The 16,569-nt window shown below is 45.2% G+C and overlaps 1 protein-coding gene across 4 annotated transcripts in view; it reads left to right on the forward strand.

Annotated features, from left to right (window-relative positions):
• Positions 1-4,768: 4,768 nt before the first annotated feature.
• PPP1R7 (protein phosphatase 1 regulatory subunit 7) overlaps positions 4,769-16,569 on the forward strand; it is a 28,321-nt gene continuing 16,520 nt past the window's right edge. For 3 of the 4 annotated variants that reach the window (XM_034781340.1, XM_034781341.1, XM_034781343.1), the window contains exons 1-4: positions 4,769-4,874; positions 6,414-6,536; positions 15,021-15,076; positions 16,159-16,224. In XM_034781340.1, coding sequence (XP_034637231.1) covers positions 4,829-4,874; positions 6,414-6,536; positions 15,021-15,076; positions 16,159-16,224 — 291 coding nt within the window. In that variant the 5' untranslated portion in view covers positions 4,769-4,828. Of the gene's footprint in view, positions 4,875-6,180; positions 6,258-6,413; positions 6,537-15,020; positions 15,077-16,158; positions 16,225-16,569 lie in introns of all 4 variants that reach the window. The other variant, XM_034781344.1, reaches the window with a different exon arrangement.

The raw sequence follows: 16,569 nt of genomic DNA on the forward strand, positions 1-16,569 counted from the left end.
GAGCATAAGCTTTCGTGGACTACAGCCCACTTCTTCGGATGCATATAGAATGGAACATATATTGAGGAGATATATATACACACATACAGAGAGCATAAACAGGTGGGAGTTGTCTTACCAACTCTGAGAGGCCAATTAATTAAGAGAAAAAAAATTGGCCTCTCAGAGTTGGTAAGACAACTCCCACCTGTTTATGCTCTCTGTATGTGTGTGTATATATATCTCCTCAATATATGTTCCATTCTATATGCATCCGAAGAAGTGGGCTGTAGTCCACGAAAGCTTATGCTCTAATAAATTTGTTAGTCTCTAAGGTGCCACAAGTACTCCTGTTCTTCTTCTTGTCTACCTGGGAGCTCTTCTGATCTTCCAGCTGTTCAAGCAGCCCATTCATTCCACAAGCATTCCAGGAGGGAGGGGGAAAGCCACTTTTCCCGTGGCTGGGAGGGAGGAGGAGGAGTTAGGGCGGGGACTTTGGGGAATGGGCGGGGAATGGGCGGAGTTGGGGCGGGGAAGGGGTGGAGTTGGGACGGGGCCGTGGTGGGAAAGGGGCGGGCCAGGGCCCCATGGAGTGTCCTCTTTTTTTATTTTTTAAATATGGTAACCCTAACTTCACAGGTATTCAGAGAGGGAGAGGAGACAAAAGGGGTGGTGGTGGGGGAAGTGTAACAGACCTTTTGAGCATACAGGTTATACATAGCGTACAGATCACTGGTGCTCCTACAACACAAACAATGTGGTGTCAGCACTGCCTAGCCTGCTTAATGGCCCATTAAGGACAATCAGCTATACAATTGACCCATTGAGAGAAGGCAGATACAACTTGTGACTTGTCAAGACATGCAGGGACACGCCTATGGACAGAACTCTAAGGTTTTTCCATGCTGGGTGGCTTGTGGTTGGAACAAAGAAAGTGCAAGCCACATGGCAAAAGGATTATAAAAGGCAGCATCATCATCTCCATTTTGCCTTCAATCCTGCTTCTAACCTCTGGAGGAACTTTGCTACACTGAAGCTCTGCACAAAGGACTGAATGACCCATCCAAGCTGTGGATGTACTCCAGAGACTTGATTTGAGCCTGCAGTTTGTTCCATCACTGCTACAAGCCTGAACCAAGAACTATGCCATTACCGTATGTAATTGATTCCATTTAGCCAATTCTAACTCTCATCTATATTTCTTTCTTTTCATAAATAAACTTTAGATTTTAGATTCTAAAGGATTGGCAACAGCGTGATTTGTGGGTAAGATCTGACTTGTATATTGACCTGGGTCTGGGGCTTGGTCCTCTGGGATCGGGAGAACCTTTTTTTCTTTTACTAGGGTATTGGTTTTCATAACCATTCATCCACATAACGAGTGGCACTGGTGATGATACCGGGAAACTGGAGTGTCTAAGGGAATTTGCTTGTATGACTTCTGGATAGCCAGTGGGGTAAAACCAAAGTCTTCTCTGTTTGGCTGGTTTGGTTTGGAACTCCAGCTTTGGGCTGTAACTGCCCTGCTCTAAGAAATTTGTCCTGAATTGATACTCTCAGTTGTGTCCCGCCAGAAGCAGCATTATTACAAGGGGATGGAGCTACTCCATCCCAGTGTCACACTTGGGGGAGGGGGGCAGAGTTACCCCATCCCAGTGTCACACTCAGGGGGGCAGAGCTACCCCATCCCAGTGTCACATTCAGGGGGGACAGCTACCTCATCCCAGTGTCACACGGGGGGGGGGGGCAGAGCTACCTCATCCCAGTGTCACTTTCGGGGTGGGGAGACAGAGCTACCCCATCCCAGTGTCACACTCAGGGGAGGGGGGCAGAGTTACCCCATCCCTATATCACACTCAGGGGGGCAGAGGTACTCCATCCCAGTATCACACTCGGGGGGGCAGCTAACTCATTCCAGTGTCACACTTGGTGGGGGGCAGAGCTACCCCATCCCAGTGTCACACTCAGGGGGGGCAGCTACCTCATCCCAGTGTCACACTCAGTGGGGCAGAACTACCCCATCCCAGTGTCACATTGGGGGAGGGCAGAGCTCCTCCCCAGCCCTCTGGGAATTCCTGTTGGAATTATCTATCACAGGGATGGATCTCCAGGCTGCATTTACACTCTCCTCTCCATGCCCATCCACTCTTTAAGGAGGTGGAACTCAGAGGTTTCAGCATCCATTTTTCAACCTGACTATTACAATCTTCCTAGCTATTGAGCCTCATGTTACGGTAGTGACCTCAATGGAGGAGCAGGCACTCAGCAGAACCCTCAGGGCTATTGCGTCTTCAGCAGAGTTTAGGCTTTTATGAATGTGTCATATTAGCCATCTTTCACTGTTGTTAACAGTATTGGGTCCTACACCTGCCTATCACAACATGTGGTATACCTCATCCAGTGCATCAACTGTCCCCACAACAACCATCAGGATGAAATCAGACAATCATTAGGCTCTCAGACTCACACATAAAACTTATAAAAGACAAAATCACTCTATCACTCGTGGGCGAACACTTCTCCACAAAGTGATCACTCCATAGCTGACTTCTCAGTCCTTGTCCTCAAAAGAAAGTTGAGCCTGGGAACTTGAATTCATAACTGCTAAACATTAAAAATCATGGACTTAACAGAGACAATGATTTTAAGGCTCATTACAACAATTTGTAACACACCCTGCTGCCCACTATCTCTCAATTGCCCTAGAACTGCAGAGGTATTAATTGCCCAATTAGTTCTAAGCAGTATCCTATATGTATCCTACCCTTGTGTTTAACAATCTGTTTCACATTGTGTTTGGTCTCCATCCCCCCCTCTACATAGAATAAATTCAGATTTGGGTAATTTGCACATGCTGTTACCACAGTAGCATACATGTAGAAGTGCACTTGTGGAATTATTAAAATTTGGGTGATATCAAATTACACCTCTACCCTGATACAACGCTGTCCTCGGGAGCCAAAAAAATCTTACCGTGTTATAGGTGAAATCATGTTATATCGAACTTGCTTTGATCTGCAGGAGTGCGCAGCCCCGTCCCACCGGAGCACTGCTTTACCACGTTATATCCGAATTTGTGTTATTTCGGGTCGCGTTATATCGGGGTAGAGGTGTATATAGATAGAAAATCAGCCAGTATAAGGAGATTTTCACAATAAGCAAATCTTCACACTTCTGTAATGACTTCCTTCCAAGTCAGTCTCATATCACTCCAGTATACTGAGTAAATATTAAAATCTCCATTTTAAATGAGGAAACCGAGGTGTGGCAAGATTGTGACAAATGGGCAATGAAATTTGGCATCATTGGCAGAGGAGAGGCAAGGGTTGACATTCCAATAGCATGTAAGAGATGATAGGTAGGATGGAGATAGGCTACGAAGGGCCTTAAAAGTGAAGACAAGTAGTGTATGTTTAACATGACAGACAAATGGGAGCCAGTGCAGGGATGCAAGGGGGTGAGGGGGTGTAAGATGGCATGTGTGAAAATTATCTTTGCAGCAGCATTGTGAATGGATGTAAGTGGGACAATATAGCATATCTATTAAAGCCAGAGAGAAGGTTGCTTTAGTTGAAATTCAAGATGATGACGTTTACCCATGTAAGTTCTTCGGGGCAGGGACTGTCTTTTGTTCTGTTTGTACAGAGCCCAGTACAACGGGACACTGGTCCATGACTATGGCTCCTAATCCCTCTGATGACAAATAAGAGCCATGTAGGTGCAAAGGAAATGCTGGATCTTATAGACAGGGACGGCTCTAGGATTTTTGCCGCCCAAAGCAAAAACAATTTTGGCCGCCCCCCGTTCTTTAATTACCCCACCCCTGGCCCCGCCTCAGCTTCGCCCCTTTCCCAAATCCCCAGCCCTGCCTCCTCCCCTCAGGCTCTCAAGCCTAGGACGGAGGGAGGAGGAGAAGCGGCGCCCACGCCGCGGCCACTCAGAGTCTCCCCCTCCCTCCCAGGTTTGAGAGCCTGGGAGGGAGGGGGAGACTCCAAGTGGCCGCGGCGCGCGCACCGGCTGATTCGCGCGCCGCTGCTCCCCCTCCTTCCCAGGCTTGAGAGCCTGGGAGGGAGGGCGAGTAGTGGCGTGCAAATCAGCTGTTTCGCGCGCTGTGGCAGCAGCAGTGGAGGTGAGCTAGGGCGGCCGGGGCACATTTTTAGGGGCAGCATTCTGGCGCCGGCCATGCCGCCCCTAAAAATGTGCCGCCCCAAGCACCAGTTTGTTTTGCTGGTGCCTAGAGCCGGCCCTGCTTATAGATGTGTAGTAAAGCAGCATCAAGATTTAAATACATTTACTTGTTGCCTAACAACCATCAGATATGCACCATAGAGTAAAATAAAACAAAACATTAAAATCAGAAATAGAGATCAATTAGCCCACTAGGTCAAAGAAAAAGAGAAAAGCAAACCATTTGACCTGAGGCAAAGCACCACTGATCAACGTGAAAAGTAGAGAGTTGCACAAGATGTAAATTGATGCACCATTTAGCCTCAACATTTTTCTTGTCAAATTCTTTTGATCTCTTTTTAATATGCCAAATGGCAGAAGAAGCAGCCGCCGGAACCCTGCAGCAGTGCTAGCGCTGAGGCTGCTGCTGCCGACAACGAAGCAGCGTGGGTGGGCACCATCCCCACCTCTCAGCTCGTTTGTCAGGGCCTCCCGAATCTAGCCAGCGGAGAACTACATCTCCCATGAGGCTGCGGATACTACACGCATGCGCCTGGGGTCCTACGAAGCCTCTGCAAAACAGCAGCTGAGCTGATTGGCGGAAATCCTTGCCCCACTCAGACCGCTGATTGGTTGTGTCCGTTGCTGCGACGGGGAGTGGGTGGGGGGCAGGAAAAGCGACATGGCGGCGGAGAGAGGAGAAGGGCCGCTGCAGGAGATGATGGAGGGTGAGAGCCCGGCCGTGTCTGGGGGTGCCGAGCCCCTACTCCCCTCCCAGGTCTCGCCCGTTCGCTTGCTCGCAGCAGCCGGGGGCGAGACGGGGCTGGGCCCCCGGGGCAGCCGGAGAAGGAGGGCGAGTGCTGGGGGCCGATGGGGGAGCCCATGGGGCGAGCGCGGCCGGGCGGGAAGGAGGCAGCTGATGGCGGGGGGCTCGGGCCGGCCCTGTGCAGCGGCGTGACCGTGCCTGAGGTGATAGCCCAGGCTGGGAATGGCGGGGGGAACCGGGGTCTGGGGCGATGCTCGGGACATCAGGCCAGTTTCCCTGCCGGGTGCGGTCGGGCTGGGCTTGAGTCTCGGGGCCCGAAGCGGAGTGACCCGGGCTGGGCAGGGAAGGGGGTAGCAGGGTTGGGCCTGCGGGGACGGCTGGCTGGAGGGGCAGGGTCTGCCGGGGGTAATGGTGCCCGGAGAGCGGAGGGCTTGTTGCTGGGGTGCTGGCAGCGGGGGGCAGGTGGGGCCAGGCCAAGCTTTGGACTGGCAAGAGGGGAACGGCTGGGGTGCCGAAGGGGAGAGCGATTCCGAAGCAGGTTTGAGGGATGGGGTTTGAAGAAGTACTTTGTGTTAGTTTCCTACTGGGAGTAGTTAGGGCTAAACTTGTTAAGGATTTTGGGATCCTGCACTTGCGGACTGGAAATGAGCATAGTGTAGTGGTTAAAATATGGGATTTGCAAGGGAACTAGGTCCTATTCCACCTCTGGATCTGGGTGTTCTTGGTGAAGTTGCTTGACCTTTTTGTGAATCACCTAAGCTATTAGTAAAATGGGGAGTGTTGTGAGGCTAATTAATCACTGTACAGTGTCTTTTGATAATCAAATGAAAGGTGCTATAGAAATACAGCTTATTTGTAATCATGACTGAATCATCTTTCCCGTACTCCCCTCCCCCCCGCATGGGATAATGTCATATTTAAGGTCATTCACAGTCACATAAAGTTCTGTCCAAACCTTTGAGCAAGATGAATCTCACTGCTCAATAGGCCTTTGCTCTACACTGAATTGAAGAAGGCATGTAATGAAATTATGAACTGATCTCATGAGTTGTTGCTGGGGCGATGAGGTGGCCTTGTCGGTTGCAACAGGGAATGGTTGGTCTGCAGGCATTTTTGAAACCTTTACCACTATAGTAGCTGGCATCAGTGATATTGGTCTGTAAAATATCAGCATTGTAAATGATCTTTAAATGTCACAGTTCTAATTCCATCACCTTAATCTTTGGATTTGCACTCCATTGATCTAAGAAATTTCCTTTTTCCTCCAGTCTTCTTCCCAGATTGTTGGTTTAGGAAGATGTGAAGGGAGGAAAAAGTGCTTCAAAAATCAAAGTAAAAACAAGGGGTAAGAGGACTTTTATTTAAGACTAAACCTTTAATTTAGTAAATTTAGGCTCTCTACTAACCTCATAGTGGATTACATGACTCTTGGTTATTGTACCTGCTTACTGCTGCGGTTTTCTGAAATTAGCCTAACCCTGCTGTTATGTATTTTGCTCAGTTGACAGGCGGGTAGAGTCAGAAGAGTCAGGAGATGATGAAGGGAAGAAGCAAGCAGGTTGCATAGTAACAGACCTCAGTCAGCAGAGCCTGAGAGATGAGCAGAATGGGGAGAACTTAACAGGTACCTAATCGAGACTAATCGTCATTTTAAGGATGGACTTTTAATGCCATGTGTAATAAAATGTTTGTACCATTCCCAATTTTGCAGTTACTCTGATCATGTATTATATTTTAGTTAATTAATTACATCTGCCCTATGGATCTATATTTTGAGATTCACTTTAATTCTGGTCCTTTGTAGTATCTTTGTTTTTATTTATCTGCAAACATATTTGACTTTAAAAGAAATCTTCAAAGAGTTTATAGTATCAAAGAGAATAGGATTTTTCTGATGTACTTCATTATTACTTTTTACTGTGGAGAGGTTGTAGGCATTGTTCATTTTAAAGTCCTATTTTTGCTCCTCTCTTTAATCCTCTTAACTCAAAACTAGCACCATTATTATTTATTATTATTTGTAATAGTGCTTAGAGGCTTTAGTTGTCCCGATGGGCCTGCAGGAGAGTAGGTCTTCTTTAGCAGTCCATTTAAGATCTGTCAAAGCAGATCCCTTTATGCAGATCTCATATGCCAACATAATTTAAACTTTTGGGACTTACTTTTTTTTAAAAAAAAGGAGGGAAATTCTCCAATAAAAACTTTGTCAAGAAAGAGTTAGAGTCTGAAGTGTTTCGGTGAGGTCCAGATAATATTTAGAAACACAGTTACACTTTTTTTGGTAGAAATTCTACACATGCTTTTCTAAAAAGTAGGGGTTCCAGCCAGTTTTCCATTGCCATATAATCCTTCCTCTCTGACTAACACATCACTAGTTATAGAGACCACCCAATCTTAATATTACCCCTTAAAATTTGCAAAGGTATACTCAGATCAAAATAGCAAATTACTAGGAAAATTTACTCCATATGGCTAAATGCAGTGCCTTGCATGGTGTCAAGAATCAAAGGGGTAGCCGTGTTAGTCTGGATCTGTAAAAGCAGCAGAGTCCTGTGGCACCTAATAGACTAACAAACATATAGGAGCATGAGCTTTCGTGGGTGAATACCACTACATGCATCCGAAGAAGTGGGTATTCACCCATGAAAGCTCATGCTCCTATATGTTTGTTAGTCTATAAGGTGCCACAGGACTCTGCTGCTTTTACAGATCCAGACTAACACGGCTATCCCTTTGATACTAGGAAAGTTTAAAATCCTATGACCCATTCAAGGATCCATTCCAATATACTATAACTCTGCATTACTTGCTGTAAAAAGTACATATGGGAACTGCTGTACAATTTACATAAATCTTCAGCACCTTATTAATTAGGGCTTTTGTTTTTAGGGGTTTATTAATTATTTGCAGGGTTTTTTTAGCGATCTTTGAGTTTTATGTATGTCCAAAAATTGGAGGGTTTGGGGGCTTTTTCTTTGTATATCTGTACTGTTACATATATTATACATTATTAATTACAGTAGGACATACTGTAATGCAGGGGTAGGCAATAGACGGACTGCAGTCCAAATGCAGGCGGCCAGATGCTTTACAGTGGACCATCGGGGCAGAGGCAACGCATGGTGGGGCTGGCGGGGTCATGTACTCCCCCAGATTGTTCCGGATGCCCCTGGAGGGTATGCCCAGAAGCGAGGAGACAACACTCCCCCTGGCAGCTGCACTCTCCCTGTGGTGGTGCAGTGCAGGTAGGGAGCAGGGGAGCTGGCTGAACTCCTCCCTTCCCGCCCACATGGAGCTGTTTCTCCTTGCCTGCTGCTGGAGTTTCAGCGCTGCTGCCTGCTTTGCAGACCATCTGCAGGTGAGAGGCAATGCAGCCCCATGGGTGGACCTAGGGGGGAGGAGCTTAGCCAGCCGCCATGCACTCCCGCGCCCCCCCCCCCCCCGCACTGCATGGACACACATGGAGAGTCCTGCTGCCAGGGAAGTACTGCCTCATTGCTTTTGGGTGTCTTGAGAAATGGGGAGGGGCGGTACATGACCCCCAGAACCTTTCATTTGTGCCCCCCTCCACTAGCCACAGCTACATGTTGCCTCTGTGTGCAAGCTGAAGCTGAGCTAGAGCCAAGCGGAGCCATACTTGTGCTCCAAATAGTCCCCGGAAGCCCCCGTCTCGTGCCTCCTGCTCCCAAACAGTTCCTGGAGTCCCCACCCTGGCCTTTTGCCCCCTGACCGAGTGGTCTCTGGAGCCTCCACCATGGCCTTATGTCCTCCCCAGTCCCTGGAGCCCTCTCCAGCTCCTCCCCTGCTCCAAGTCCCCCACCCAACCGGTCTCTTTCCCTCCCCAATCCGCCTCCAGTCACCTGCTTCCACCACATCCCGGCTTCCCCCCCATCTCACCAGGGCTGCTATCTGGAGTCTCCTTGGGTCCTCCCACTTAGGGTGACCAGATAGAAAGTGTGAAAAATCAGGACAGTGGGTGGGGGGTAATAAGTACCTATATAAGTGAAAGCCCCGAATATCAGGACTGTCCCTATAAAATTGGGACATCTGGTCACCCTACTCCCACTATCCGGAGCCTCCTTCCTGGCCCTCTGCTATCCCAGCCCCAAAAAGGCATTGCACCACTAGCGAGATTATAGTCCAACAGCTTCACCTCCTGGCTCCAAGCTCAAAAGTACTCACGCATAGTCACACACTGCTTTGCTGCCCAGATCCCAGTCCATAACCATTCCTCTTACCCTCTGCCCCATCTCTGCTACTTGGCTCAGTTCGGGGCACAGAGGAACGTGGGAGTGGCAATGCCAGGTGGCCCAGGCCAGCCCCTTGCTTCCTGTTTTCAGTTTAGGGAAATAAGGTCACCTTATTCTCCTGGCAGAGCAGGCAGGGAGCTGGCAAGCAATCAAGGAGGTTGGGTGGAGGCAATCAGAGGGTTAGGGGAGAGTAGCTAGGTGGCCGTCTGGACCTTGACCAAGAAATTTGGATCTTGATAAAAAATAATTGACTATCCCTGCTGAAATACTTGCAACACTTGAGTGCTTGTTAAAAATCATACCCCTATAGTCCACATGTAGACAAACCTGTAGATATAAGTAACCATTTCCAGTGTATTTCTGGTTTTAATTGGATAAACACTGATTTTTTTTTTTTTTGTAGTATCGGGAGTGGTTTATCAGTATTTATTGGTTAAAACCATAAATCAGAAGCCCTACTTTTATAATCAACATATTTGATAATGCCAAACAGATCAATCTTTCATAAAATTCTTCTCTACCAACACAGTACATTATGATTGTATATAGAACTGACGTAGCTTAATTGTATCCTGCGACTAGATTTTATGTGTTTGTTTCTTTGGACATCTTTATTACACAGTTAATAAACAGTATATATCAAACAGCATATTTCCATTGCAGAGCAATGGAGACAAAGTTTAGATTGGCTGGACAGTATAAATTGGGAGCTTATTTAATGTTTCCATCTAGATTTAATCTTTCCGCCCAAAGCTATCAGTTAAAAAATAAAAATACCTATTCTCTGCCTTGGCTGAAATGTTTATAGTTAAATCCAGCCAACCAGTTTGAATTACACAACTGAAAGGTAAATTTAAACATGGATAGCTCAAACAGCTGAGATTTCAAATTTCACATGCAATCAGTTCTCTAAGGAATAGCATATGTGTTTTGAAATAACATAGTTACAGTAATCTAATATTTTTTCATGCATTTGAAGTTAAAGAAAAGTGCAGCTATGCTTGTAATTACAAGTGTCTGTGGTATTATGGACTTACATAAACCAGTAGTTTTGTAATTTGGAACTCAGTGTTATAGAAAAAAAACTACATATGGACTCTGTAGAGTTTTGTACCTTGCAATCAGTGAAGTTGCACAAAAACTCAGTTGTGTTGGAGGTTTTTTTATTTTTTTCCTCAGAAAACAGCTTATATATATATATATATATATATATATATATATATATAACTATTTATATATATATATATATAATTGTGCTAAACCAATATTAACATATTTTAATACACGAGTTAAAGTGCAGTTCTACTCTTAACCCTATACTGGTATTTTTACAGTCATTGCTATGTGTTTGATGCTTGTTAGTGATGCTATATCACTTTTACTCAGTTTACAAGTAAAAACCTGTTGTTTTTCTATCTAGTGTTTTGATTCTGAAAATCAAGCAGGGTTCTTTCTGGCTCCAGTTCCACCACAGATATCAAAAGATTCTGCAATCAGAACATAATAGTTCTGGTGATAATGCAGGAGCCAGTATTGGATATAAAGTGCTAACAGGAGTAAAGAGCAATAAAAACTTATTTTTGTTAGGGAAATAAGAAGATTACAGACAGACTACCAATAGGAAGTAGATCTGTTAGTACTGTTTTTATTACTTACTTTGCAGAGTCGAAATACATTTTAAGGTTCCTATAACAATGTTATGTCACCTGTGTTGCGCACATATAGATCTGTCTGATGAGACTATTAAATGTGTAATCCATCTTAATATGTAGGATATAGAATGGGGGGGGGAGGAGAGTCAGCATTGCCATGTAAATCTTAACTATTTTACATTTCCTGACTTTTGTATATTTGGTTTTAAATTGCATATCTGTAGGTTGTTATACTTGATATATATTCACACATGTGTATTTCATAGTTGTCATCACTATTTATATTTATTTGGCATCTTAGGACTTCTCATGTGCTTTCTGCCTGGACTATTTAAAAAATACCAACCCTGTTAGAAGAGTGTCCAATAAATAAATAAATTAAATCCACAATCTGTCTTTATTTATAATTTTAGCTGTCACAAATAGAAAAGGGAAAAGTCCCCCAACTTCTCCAGTGGTACAGTGGTTCTTCCAGCCCACTCGGTCTCTCTAAACCCATGGAAAAGTAGGTCGTGTACAGCTTCTTTGCTGTAACTACAACGGGGATGAATGCGTGTGGGCGAGGAGAGTAGAAGGAGGAGGGAATGAGAGGGTTTCTTGCTGTCTCCTTTAAAAAACTACTCTTGAAACATTTGAGCTGGCTTATTTATGTATTGATAACTCTTGCTCTGACTCTAAAGCTGGATTGCTTTAAATAGCATGACTTAAAGTAACTAAGGCAACCCAGCTTTGCAAGCAGATAGATACAGAACATACAGGAATATGTTTAACATATTAAACATTGTGTTTAATATGATGTGTTAATCCCAAATCTAAGTAAGATTTAGGAATTCTAAAGATTGTCTCTAACGTGCCATAAACCAGCAGTTCTCAACCGGGGGTCTGTGACCCCCTAGTGGTCCGTGAGCCCTTTCAGGGGGCCGCAGAGCCCCACGGCTGAAACCCAGTGCCCCAAGCCCCAGTGCTGAAACCTGGAGTGTCGTGGGGCTGAAGCTGGCGTCCCCCTTTTTCCCCCCCCCACCTCCCCAAGCCAGGAGCATCGCGGGGCTGAAGCCAGCACCCTCCTACACTCCCCCCAACCCGGGAACGTCACAGAACTGAAGCCAGCGCCCCCCCTCCCCCAAAGCCGGAAGCGTCGAAGGGCTGAAGCTGGCACCCCCCCACAGCTCCCCTCAAGCCGGGAGTGGCGCGGGGATGAAGCCAGCGTCACCCCCAAGCCAGGAGTGGCGCGGGGCTGAAGCCAGTGTTCCCTTCTTCCCCCCCCCCCCCCCCCCCCCCAAGCTGGGCACAGGGCTGATGCCAGCACCCCCGCCTTCAAGCCCCCCACGCCAGGAGCAGCACTGGGAGCCCGCCCCACCTGTACACAGCCCTAGCTACCTCATGCCTGCACCCTAAGCTACTTCCCTGCCTGCACACAGCCGCAGCTACCCCCTCCCTGCATCCTGAGCGATTTTCAAACTTTTTGAATTGAATCCCCCCCTTTGAGTTATATTTTTTTGATTGCATCCCCCCATAGCCCAGACAGGCTGAGTGGCCTTCTGAGTGAGTTGGGGTGGAGGTAGTGCTCCCTCCCTGGACCCCGCTTTGCAAACCTGGCTTGAGCCCCACCATCTCTTGCCCCCCCCCCCCAAAATAGAAGTAAAACTATGCCTATGCCCAAGGGTTCCCCCACACACCCTGGCTCAGAGGCCCACACTTCTCTTCTCCCCCCCCCCAATTTTTTATTAGCATGTTGAGAGGGGCCTCAACGAGAAAAAGGTTGAGAACCCCTGCCATAAAATGAATGCTAATGTGATGACAAGTTTTATTGGCACTTGTTTGGGATAACATGAATTATGTATGAGTAGCAAAATCAGGTGGGCAGCCATGTTCTTCCCAATGAAATCTTTATTTATACTCATGGTGTTAGCATAGCATATACAAGTATGTAGAGTGTTCTGGGAAGGGCAGACTTTGTCATTTAGAGGTTCCATTACCTTATTGATTTAAGCACAAGACTGGAAGTCAGATGTGGTTTCCATTCCTGGCTCTGATACAGAATTTGCGTGTGACCTTGGATAAACCATCTAACCTGTCTGTGGCTTATTTTACCCCATGTCAAATGGTGACAGTACAGGGGTTTTTTGGGGTTTTTTATTAATGTCTGTTTAGTGCACTTATGTCGAGCCTTCCAATCAGGGCTCGCCAGTTAAAGTAATATTGTATTAACTCATTGCCACCAAAGAAAGTACATGTGAATGGTCAGTACCGAGGTGATCCTGAGGGAGCTTGTCATGGAACAAAGTAAGTAAGGTTTTGAATAATACTAGTGTTTGTTAATCACAATGATCTACCAGCTGTATAGTTTTGGCAATGTTGTCATTGGAGAATTGTGGAGATACAGTGGAATGGCCTCCTGTACCTTATGCCCTGCAACAGGCTTTTTATACTTCTTAATACAAGGAGAATGTGTTAGTTTCAAGTGAGATCTCAAATAATTGTTGTTAGTCTTGCCCTGCAGTTCTGTAGTTGGCTGGCTGTAAATTCAGTTGGGCTGTTCGTTGCAGTGTAATTTGTTTGGGCTGAGACTGTTGGCAGTTTGGCAGCCTTTTTTACTCTAGTCATCCATAGAATGTGTACAGCTTTGGCAGTGGCAGAGCATGCTTCTACTAAGGTATTTCAACCCAAACAAGAAGGGATTGCCTGGTAGGATCACAGGATAATTCATCCTTTGGCATCTGCTGAGGCTGCCAACCAGCATACTGATTGGTGTCAGTTGTGGCCGAGTTTTTTGTGATGCTACTTAGAATGGTTCCCAAACCACAAGCTTGTTTCACATCAGATGGCTACAAGTTGTGGTCACTGCTAATTTATGCTGTATTCAAATTAGAAAGATAGAGGTCAAAGGCTCCATATCACGCATCAATTCCCCTTAGTCAATCAGTCCTCCCATTCTGAATTGATGAAATAGGGGCAATAGTAGAAGTAAAGCAGGCAACGTATATTACAGAATTTGAGAATATTAACAAATCTGTCTGCTAGACTCTATTGAGTTTTAATTCTGTACCATGAATCCCTTCAGTGCTGGAGTGTGTGTCAGGTACATCTAAGAAATGCACTTGTCCAGTGTAGTTGGATATTAGTAATTTGAATGGATGCTTGATTGAACCAAAATACAAATAGGATCAGGTATTACTGAAGGGGCTAATGGAGTGAGATCCCATAAAGCGATACAAGGATTAATCCAAAGTCTGTGTGCTCAGCAGTAGTTAATTCCTGTAGGTTTCCTTCAGCATAAGGGGACCATAGGTTTGCAATGTAACCTGTTCGTATGTTCTATATCTGTCTTTTGAAATCTTATACTGAAATTGATACACCCAGCCCACCCTCTTCACCAAATGGGAAACACACATGAATTATTCAACATGAATCTCTCCACTAAATACCTTCTAATGTTGTGCTAGAAGTACATGAAAATACTGGGCTGTGTTCCAGAGATGTAAAAGCATTTCCCAGAACAACATACCCAGCATAACAAATGCTGCATTCTAAAATATTGGTGTGCTCATTTAAACAAAAAGGAAAAACCATTCAAGAAGGCATGCAAACCAGTAACATATGCTTTCAGTATTTCAATAAGGGTGGAATTCTTCAGGTAGTTGAACATGCAGGTCAATGTGTTTCTACCAGACAACCTGTGTGCGCTAGTTTTTCCCCTGGGAACATTGTACTGAGTTATCTGAGGAGAGCAGTTATTTCAGCAACTGTGACTGTTCACAAGGGAAAATGGAGAATGTGCAGGAGTAAATGAGCTAAATGTCAGGGTAGCTGAAAAATCAACAGTCCTGCTAAAACCTGGCATCCTGGTATTAGTCACTGCTTCAGCCAGAAACCCCTATCATACCTGGGTGTTGAGCCAGCAGCATTTACCAGCTTTACTAGAGCTAGGCTGGAGAATTATAATTATTTTCTGCACTGTGCATCAAAGTACGAAATTCTGTTGTTAGTGACGTTTGCATTCTCAACTAGATGGACAGTGTTGACATTCATGTAGCTGCAGCTTCTGTCCAGTGCAGCAAAGACTCAAAGCAGTATATTTCTCACCTTCCTAGATTGCCTAAAGAGCATTCACTCCCGCACCTCCCAGCCCAGTGGAGAAGCACTGCAGCCTTTCCATCAGTTGATGTATAACGTGAGTTTATACTGTATGTTCTCATTCTGCTGCAGGAGAAGCAGAGACACCAGTCGATATGGAGACAATTAACCTGGACCCGGAAGCTGAGGTAATGCTGGTTGCATTCATATTGGACTTATTTAAAGAAGGAAAGGTAGGCAAAGGATGACTAGTTATGTGAGAAAGTATTTGAATCTTGGACAAGAGGAATAATTCTTCCGGAAGTGTTGGCTGTCCAGATCTCCCCATAATTGAATTTGAGTTTTACAATCAGAAGCAAAGATGTACTTTTTAAATCAATAGCTTGGATTTTTTTGTAACAACTTGGGATATTAGGACAAGCGTGGAGTCATTTTAAAGCAGAGACAGTATAAACATCAAGCAACAGGTTGTAAGCATTTGTTAGACTGTCTTTAAAGATCTCCTTGCTGTTGCAAAACTTTATTCTGTCAGGACACATAGGAAGTTACCCACTCAGCCTGTCAGATAAATGAATTGTGAGAGACTGTTTACAGAGAAATTTGCTGAACTTTGGCAGGTGTTGTATTTACATTTTGTTTGTATGTTTCTCTGGCAAAAACTGAAGAGCAGGGGCTAGGCAGCACAGATGGTAAATGTATTAGCTGTTCACCTATTCACATCTGAAGTCACAAAACCACCAAATAATTAGACACAGTTGGCAATCTCTGCCAGCAGAGGCCCAGGACAGGAATTAGCAAAGGATGCTCTAGTTAGGATTGAGGTAACACTAGAAAGGTATGTATGGGAATCCTGTGCAGTACCTAGCTTTAGCCAATAGAATTAGCACTTTATCTTCATAAGATCAAAACTCATCCAAAAAACTTCCCTTCTGTTAAATGAACCAAACACATGCAGGTTGCTATAATCACTAAAATATTCTCTAGTTCAGACTTTTTCAGCTGTAGGCAGACATGCCATCTTGGGCAACAAACCCAAGCTCCCCCTCCTACTTAATGGTGCACAGCTGCCTGCAAGACCAGAGTTTTGCAAGCTTTTTAAGAAGAAGGGGTCATACTGAGGTCTATATATTCTATGAACCTACAGTCTCCCTTTCAAGGCAAGGCACAAGCAGCATTTGCACTCTGGACTTGGAAGACACTATCATGAAATAAACCTTCAACCCTAAACAGCCAGCGGATGAGTCAGAGTCTTTTCTCTTTTCTCTTTCAGGATGTTGACCTGAATCATTTCCGAATTGGAAAGATCGAGGGATTTGAAGTGCTCAAGAAAGTGAAGGTGAGACTCAGAAGGAATGGTGAGCATCAAGGTACAAGCAACTCTAGGAGCTGCGAATCTTATGTCATTTATCTGTAAGTCAGCCAGTATGATGAGTCTTTCTTTAGCTGGAAACCAGCAGAGATTCTAATGAGCAATAACCTTTTAAGATGTGTGGCTATGAAGAATGTACCTGCCTCTCTGCCAAGCAGTAGCAGATGTCAGGGTCTTGTAAGTCTGCTTCCCAGTGGAGGAGAAATCAGTGACGTGGAATCTAGGTTTATTCAAAGTGTAACTTGGTTTATTTACACCTACACACCATCCTTGAACAGGATGTTGCCTGCACCTCTTCTTTCAGGAATCTCA

The sequence above is a fragment of the Trachemys scripta genome, chromosome 9 (assembly GCF_013100865.1).
Source record: "Trachemys scripta elegans isolate TJP31775 chromosome 9, CAS_Tse_1.0, whole genome shotgun sequence".
NCBI lineage: Eukaryota > Metazoa > Chordata > Testudines > Emydidae > Trachemys > Trachemys scripta.